At 29.9% G+C, this 9,092-nt stretch overlaps 1 protein-coding gene across 1 annotated transcript; it reads left to right on the forward strand.

Moving 5' to 3' along the window:
* The first annotated feature begins 924 nt into the window (after positions 1-924).
* Positions 925-6,235, forward strand: LOC135958031 (post-GPI attachment to proteins factor 2-like). The gene is made up of 5 exons (XM_065508893.1): positions 925-1,173; positions 5,184-5,366; positions 5,428-5,701; positions 5,775-5,996; positions 6,071-6,235. The coding sequence occupies exons 1-5, from the start codon at positions 1,006-1,008 to the stop codon at positions 6,232-6,234; spliced, it is 1,011 nt and encodes a 336-aa protein (XP_065364965.1). The 5' UTR covers positions 925-1,005; the 3' UTR covers position 6,235.
* Positions 6,236-9,092: the final 2,857 nt, after the last annotated feature.

A 9,092-nucleotide genomic window follows, 5' to 3' on the forward strand; every position in this document is an offset into this window, starting at 1 on the left:
ATCTTTGGATCATTACCAAATTTTTAACAGATGGTCATCTTTTTATGTTGAGCATGATGGTATATTTTGTCGCCAGTACATATTTCGCGAGATATGGGCCTTCAAAGTTCGAATATTGGACAAAATAAAATAATTTTGTTAAGAACAATGTTTAAAAATCATCCGCCAATTGTTTTCAACTATAAGAAATATTTCTCGAATAAAAATAAACACATCAATTAATATGTGAACGATCGTGTTTAAACACTAGGTGTTGTTTTTGAAAAATAATCATTAAACACGAATGTCTGAATGTAGCATCACATATTTTTTTCAAAAAGGAGATTTTGTTACCAATTCCCACAAAAGCAAATATTTTACATCAATTCCAATTCAATTATGGGACACCCTATTAAAATCTTTCACTTTTTCCGTTTGCCACTATGGCATCTCTACAATAACTCTGCCATTTGACTTTAATCGTCTTCCTTGTATATTACCGTTATTCCTTTTTGCAAAATACAACAACAACAAAAACAAGTGAAAATAAAACATTGTACGTTACAAAACGTCACTTTTTTTCGTCCTGTTACTTTTTGTGCTGAAATTAGTGTATAAAGTAGCACTGTGGTGAACATTTTTGTTGTGTATAATAAATCTGAAAATTTTCCCAAAAAATAATACATAAAATTGAAAATCAATGAAATAAGCAAAAATAGTTTGTAATAAATAAACAAAATCTAATAAACAAATAAAAATTGTATAAAAATATGTTTTCCATTTAAAAGAAATTTAAAATTTACATAATCTATAAGCTAAAAGTAGATGAAAAAAAAAATAAAAGAAAATAATGTCCTAAACGTGGGTGTGTTAATAAAAAGTATTTCTAACAAATAAATAAACGAAAAATTAGCTGAAATCTAAATAAAAGAAAATCTTTAAAATTGTAACAAATTTATACACAAATAATTTGGTATAGATAATAATATTTAAGTAAGGAAAATCATATAGGTACCTATAGCAAGTATGAGTGATTCTCGGGTTAGTGGTAAACGTGCCTCCTCAGCTAGTAAAAGTGATGCTAAATCAGCAACCGGAATTAGCAATACAATGTCAACGAAGGACTTGGACATATTGGATTTACCACCAGAAACAAATCTACAAACACTTGATACCACTAAAACAGTCAATCAAGTAAGTTATAATGTTTAGCACAATTAATTGGAAAAAATTGCAAAGTTTTCATTACTAGCATTATATAATATTGGGTAATAAAGTTTTATGACTGTTTATTTTCATTTACCACCCCATTTTAGCCTTAAAATCTTGCGTTTTTTCTGCTATTTTCAAATGATATTTTGATTATTTTTTTGTTCTGCTGTGTACTCACTCGTATGTGTGTGCGTATGTATGTCTATTTTCTAACCCCCTTCTGTGATATTTTTGTAATACAATTTTCGTATCGTTTGTTTCATTCATTCTTATTTTCCATTCAAAATATTCTTTGTCATATCCACCCTTTGGCCATGTTTTGCTCTTGTCTATTTTTATTTTGTTTGTTTTACAACAAATAAACATTAGTATCTTCTTCTTTTCTTTGTGTTCCATCACTTTATATTTTGTTGATTTTCTTTCGTTTTCCTTTTCTATTTACGTTACTTTGGCATTGTTGCCATTAGTTTGTTACTTGTTTAGCCTTTTCGTTTTGCGTTTTCTTGTCCCACATCCGATGGGTTTTTTTTAGCTGCTTTCTGTGTTTTGTTTTTTTTCATGTTCCACTTCCGATTGTTTACTTTTTTGCTAGTTTGTTTTGATTTCTCTAACTTACCGCCATTTTTGCTGTGTGTAGCTGTTGGTTTCTTTTACTTTTTGTGTATGTAAAACATGTGTTGCGTTTTTAATCGCTAATATTAAATTCATATTTTATTGATTTTCTTTTACGTGTACGTTGTACTAAAATTCTTCTTTGGCTCCTTAAGTCCATGGAGATTTATTTATTTACCTTTTCAGTCTTGTGTACATATTTGCTTTGCTATTTTGTGTCATCTCTGTGTGTGTCTATTTTGTAAGAAATTTTAATAAGGATTTTTTGTTAGCATTTTTGCATGTTAGACTTGAATTGGGTCAGGGTTAAGTGCAAGTATTAAATGTTTTGAGAATTTTCATAATTAACCATGAAATTTTTAATAACACCTGTTTATTTAAGAAGAATTTTATGATCTTGATGCAGATGTTTTAAAGAATTTATTGTTTTTTGTGTTTATAGAATACGAATTTTTATAGTAAGTGGATCATAAACAAATTTGGGAGTATAGTATGTATTGTTAGTTTGATAGTAACGCATTATATTATATAGAATATGATGATCGGATATCTAAATCTATATATATATAAAAGAGTAATTAATCCATAACGTATTAGTAAGAGAGATATAATCAGCTATGCCGAATCTTTTATACCCTTCATCAATTATACTTAAAAAAAAATTTTAAATATTTTTAAGTAAAAAAATTTTTCTTTTTTAAAATTTTTTTTTAAATTTAAAATTTTTTTTTTGTTTTTTCAATTTTTTTTAATATTTTGCGAAAAAAAACTTTTGGTGAAAAAAAAATTCGGGTTAAAAAATATTTTTTCCGATTTAGACCGACGGACGGACATGGCTTAATCGACTCCGCTATCTATAAGGATCCAGAATATATATACTTTATTGGATCGGAAAATTATATTGTGGAAATTACAAACGGAATGACAATATTATATATAGCCTTCTCACGAAGGTGAAGGGTATAATGACAGCCAATTCAATGATGTAATTGTGAAAGTTCGGAAGTCCCTATTAGAAATCCCTTTATATTTAATTATACGGATCTCCATTCTAAAGAGTTCACAGAACTAAAGCAAATTCGATGTCGACATTAAATAATTTTAATAACATAATTAAACAAGAGTATATTTAGTTTCACATATATTTCTAAATCTCATTTAAAAATGTGTCCTAATTAATGAAGGCAGTTAGAATGAATTGTAATGTATAGGGTGTTTGTTTTAAGCCCGTTAAGACTTACGAAAGTGTTAACTGTCAAACAAACTGTCATACTGCTCTCACTTTTTGAGATTTATGATCAGTATACTCTGGCTAGTCATTGAACTTGAACAACGCTACCAAATTATCGAAATTTACTTTGATCAGTCATCACTTCAGGCAACTTATAGACGTCTATTTAAAATTGTGTTCAGCGATGGGTGAGATCAATCCACAATATACCCTACAGACTCCATTACATCCAGAAAAATGTACCATTTGGTGCGGTTTACACGCTGGTGGCATCATCGGATCTTATTTCTTCAAAAATGAAGCCGGAGAGATCGTTACCGCATCATGATCAATGATCTTTTGTTTGAAAATATGGATGGCATTGATCCGGGCGAGATATGATTTCAATAGGATGGAGCTACATGCTGGCGACCAAAATCAGCGATTTATTGAAATAAAAATTTGGCGATAACTTGATTTCGAGAAATAGACCTGTCAACCTCTCGATTATTTCCTATGGGGCCAAGTGAAGTTACTGGTTTGAGGCCTTGGAAGCCAATGCTCAAAAAGGTGGCCTAAAATTGGACGTCCAGAATGCGCTTCGTCAAAAATAGCTGCGAAATCATTTTCAATTATTAATGCCATGTATTGATCTTTCGAATAAAACTTTAAAATTACATTTTTTTTGCTCGGTATTTATTTTTAGACATATTCTGCGTATTATTAATATTTATAACTAACTACCTTACAAAGTATAACTCATACGTCCTCAACTACTTTTATTAATAAAATAAAAATAAGAATTTATTTCAAATTCTGTTTAATATTTACTAGGGTATTCAATCGATTAACCGTTAATCGGTTAACCAATTAATTTTGGTCGGTTAACTGTTCGAATAATTTAAAATTGTCGATTTTCAAATAACAAATAAACCGATTAATTTGTGTTGATTAACTGATTAACCGAATATTTTTTTTGCACTTTATATAGAAATATTGTTTTAAAATACAAATTTTATATACAAATGCGAACAATTTTACATGCTGTTTGACAGCTAGCAGGTGGTTTTAATTTCGTGCGAAAGAAGTGCTGCGTATGTTATTTCGTGTTGAAAAATAAGGTTGTATATTTCACATGTTTTCCACAATAAAAACAAAGTACTGCTTTTGCGAAATTATTTCGCATATATTTCATTCCAAATATATGTAGTTTGACAGCATTTCTCACGAAATTTTCAACAGAGTACCTAGCTTAACTCGTGAACATTCCCTTCTAGCAATAGTTTAGTACGAAAACTGAAACTAAGGAATTTGGAAATGTCCTTTTTTCTAGAACGTTCTATGATGAACCTTGTCGTAATGAGTCGGAGGACGAAATGGTAATAAACAAAATAGAAGACATTACTGACACGAGTCTTTTATCAGAACATAACGAAACTATTAAAGTATTCAAAATCTAAAAAGAATCCAAAAAGGATGATGGAAAAAAACTAAAATAAGAACTGAGAAATTGGTTATTCTTTATTATGCCTTACATTCGATTTCTCCAACATCTACAATCAGTGAGAGAGTTTTTTCAAATCAAAAAAAAATATTTTAAAAGGAAAGCATTTAAATTATATTATTTTTTTTGAATGATTATTTCAGAAGATCTCCCTAAAATCCTAAAAAACCTCACATGTATATATCGCACTGGTTCCTCTATAGAGCGTTAACTCAAAATTTTTCAATTTTCACTTTTTGCAAGAAATCGATGTGCAGTGCTATCATTTTCTATAGTCTGCTATCATTTTCTATAGTCTTTCGCCAAAAAATACAGTTGTATCCGTACAGTTGTTTCATTGTTTGTTTGCTTCTACTGAACATTTTAAAATTTTGAGTTGACGCTCTTTAGAGGAATCAGTGCGATATGTTTATTTATTGTTTTGTTGAATTGTTATGTTTGTTTTTTTATGTTTTTGTTCTTTTTATTAACAAAATGCGTATATAAGTACACAAAATTCGAGTTTTTCTTTTCAATTTCAAATTAAAATTGAAATTATTCGGTTAATCGAATAATGTAAAATTAATCGATTAATAACCGATTAATTATTTGCTCGATTAATCGATTAAACCAGAAACCCGATTAATTGAATACCCTAATATTTACTATCTACATTGTATCTTTCAGCCACACACTCCTCAGACGTACACAGCTGAATCGCCAAATGATTTTCCATTTGCTCTACATTTTTTAGCCAATTTCCATCATATTTGTGTATTTACAGCACTGTTGCCTTTGGTGACACTATTTACATGTTTTGTAACCGCTTATGTCTTCCAATATGATGAAGTACATGAAACACATTGTAGGGTAAGTTAACACAATTACTCTTAAAACCAAATTTCTGGCAATAAATATCTCTTCTTTAAAGGTTTATAACATTGTACCCTCAATAAGTGCAATTACCGGCGTTAGTCCTCAGCGTTATTTTTGGCGTTTTAGTATTGCCTTACATTTGGGTCCACGTCTGCCCATTGCATTCATCTATAAAAACTACTATCGCATTATGTTGGCCAAATTGCAAAAGGAACGTCCTGAGAAGGTGGGCAATACTGTATATATGGTGTACTTGATATTGGTATTGAATTGTATAGAAATTGCCTCGTTGGGTGGTGTTACCTATATTTCGAATCGGGAAAATTATCGTAAGTTTTTAGGGAAAGAATTTTGTTATGTATTTAAGCATTTATGTATATTTTCTTTTTTTAATATATAAAGCTATACATGAAAAGATCTTTATTACCTTTATGATCTGCTCGTTGTGTTACATGTTGGCCACCATTAAATTGAATGAAATCATACATGAGGATCACACCGAACTGACGCAATTGCAAAGGGATTCGATTAAATGGAAGAAGATTTTATTTGCCATGTCAATTCTTAGCACAATTGGCCTACTGATATTCTTTGCCAAACATCGTTTCTATTGTCATGATTTGGGTAAGTTTTAATTAACACTCTTTTTACATTTTTTTAAATTACAACTAATTAATGTGATTTTTGTTGTTGTATAGCCTTCAGTTGGTTTGCATTCTTTGAATATTTAATTGCCATTGCCAACATGCTGTTCCATTTCACCATCATCTGGGATTTTCCCTTCCAATATATGCTGGTGGTTCAAGGGCCTCGTGCCAAACTAGAAGAAATATTCCGCAAATCGTTAGCGAAACTGGACTAAATTCATTTAAAGAAATGCTGACATCAAAAAAAGGGCTTTAGCAACATTTTAACAATTTAATTTAACATACAAAAAAAGTCTTCGAAAATTTATATAAAAAAAAATTTGAAAAAAAAAATTCATAAAAACAGAAAAAAATAACGTTACCAGTTTATTACGCATACAAAATAGCAACTACAAAAAGAAAAAACAAATGAAAAAAATACGCACTTTTTACAACTATTATTATGTATATTTTTTTACTAAATTATTTTGTAAATTTTTTAGATCTATGTAATTTTTTTCTTTGTAGTAAAAAAGCGCTTCCAATTTATTCGCGTTTTGCTTTCTCGATTTACTCAAGTTTTCATTGACGTTAGCTTTTGTTTTTGTGGTTCTATACTTTCTGAATTTTCCTCTGAAATTATCCTCCTAATGAAGTAAAAGTTCCTTTTAAACTAAAACAAATAAACAAAAAAAACACTAAACAAATAATAATTTTAATTACAGTATTACATAATAGTTAAATCTAGATAATTATTTTTTTAAAGAGAATTTTATTTACATATTTTGTTATTTATTGTTTTAGTTATTAAACTCATAAAGTTCTAAAGCTATATTTTTAATAACTGAGTTTTGTGATTGAAAATATACATTTGAGAATTTCATTTCAATCAGCTGTGTGTATGCGACTTAGCGCTAAACCAGGTTTAAACCTACGATTAGTAAAACTACTGTGCAATTTAAACTAAATATATTTACGAGTTTCCTGTTTCTGAAACTTCTGAAAAACAATTTTAAATGGTGTATTGTTCCCCAACAGGGAATATTAGTAATCAAACAACTATATTTTGAGTAAGCGAAGAAGAAAAACTCAAAAATATAAGTATTTACAATTGTAGTTGTATTTTACTTGAAACTGGTATGCCGACAACATTCCAGCAGTTCTAGGGGACTGTCCCGAACTAGTGATTTTACCTATCATTTAGGCTGACAACTAGTTACATAACTAGCTACCTCACTAGTTATTCTAACACATGCATGTCCCTACCATTCTTACATTGAGTCAGTTACCTGACTGGCTACTTGTTCAGCTATATATGTAGCAGACATCTCATAACCAATTGCCTGTAAAAAAACCTTCATCCAACAACTCTCCAATAGATTACTTCTGCTGAGTTTAAAGTGACTACACTCTAGTTTACTTAGAGACACTAAAGCGACAATCGACTTCACTCTAGGTAAAATGGGGTGTCATTTTATATCCAGACAATTTCTATAAAACAAATAAACGTTTAAAGTGATTACACTCTACATTACTTAGAGACACTTAAGTGACAATTATCTTCTTTCTAGATTACCTGGGATGTATAAAGTAACCAATTGACTTCTCTGTGCACTACTAAGCGCACATACGTGTAAAATTCCCGAAAACATATAAATTGGAGTTAGCCAAGACATTAATGACAATTACTGTCTATAAGGTATACATTGAATACTTGCTTAACTGATGGGATAGTCAAACTAAAGCCCGATAGAACTTACGAAAGAACTAACTATCCAATGATCTGTCATACTTCGCTCATTTTTTGACATTTATGATCAGTGTACTCTAACAAATCATTGTGAATATATTAATGCTTGAGCAACGCTACACAAATTATCGAAATTTACTACTTACAGACGACTTTTTATATCCTTCACCTTCGTGAAAAGGTTATATATAAGTTTGTCATTCCGCTTGTAATTTCCACAATATAATTTTCCGACCCTATAAAGTATATATATTCTGGATCCTTATAGATAGCGGTGTCGATTAAGCCATGTCCGTCTGTCTGTCTGTCTGTCAGTGGAAATCAACTGTCCGAAGCCTCCAAATAACTTACATACACGATTCATACATCAATATCTCAGGAGTTCTTCCGGCTCGGTTGCTATTTAAAATCGAGAAAATCGGTCAACAAATGTCTGAGATATAAGGAAACCAGGACAACCTCAATTTTTGACCTACATATATCTGGATTACTAAGTCATTAATATAGACAATATGGATATCTAATGATAGATATTTCAAAGACCTTTGCAACGACGTATATAAGACCATAGTAAGTTGGACCTACAATGGGTCAAAATCGGAAAAAATATTTTTTAAGCCGAATTTTTTTTCGCTAAATTTTTAAAAAAAAAATTGAAAAAACAAAATTTTTAAATTTAAAAAAAAAAATTTTAAATTTAAAAAAGAATTGGAAATTTTTTTTGAAAATATGGATGATCGATTTATTCGGGCGAGATGTGGTTTCAACAGGAGTGAGCTACTTGCCATACGGTGACCGCAACCATTAATTTATTGAAAATTTGGGGATAAGTTGACTTCGAGAAATCGATCTATCAATTGGCCTAAAAGTTCGTGCGATCTGACACATCTCGATTATTTGCTGTGGGGTCACGGGAAGTCACTGATTTATGCTGATAAACCAGCAACAATTGAGGCCTTGGAGGCCAACAGAAGCTCGAAAATGTGGCTCAAAATTGGACGTCCATGGACCAATGTATTGATTAAAATGTATATGTTATTTTCTACAATTTCAAGTACTGTCGGGTTTATAAAACAATGATATTTAATTGCACGATAGTTTAAACTTCAAAATTGTTTTATTATTAAATATGTGTAGATGTTTTACTTTTTAATAAAATTTAAACTTTTAAAACAAGATTGGTTTACCAGATCTCATGCCCTAATTATTTAGTCCTACTCAGTTACTAAATATATAGCTTTAAACACTTTAAATGTTATTAATTTAAGTTAATTTTTAACATTATATTTTATAACGCACATTCTTAAATACAAAAGAAAAAAGAAATATTTAATCTCCATAGTT

Source organism: Calliphora vicina, chromosome 4, assembly GCF_958450345.1.
Source record: "Calliphora vicina chromosome 4, idCalVici1.1, whole genome shotgun sequence".
NCBI lineage: Eukaryota > Metazoa > Arthropoda > Insecta > Diptera > Calliphoridae > Calliphora > Calliphora vicina.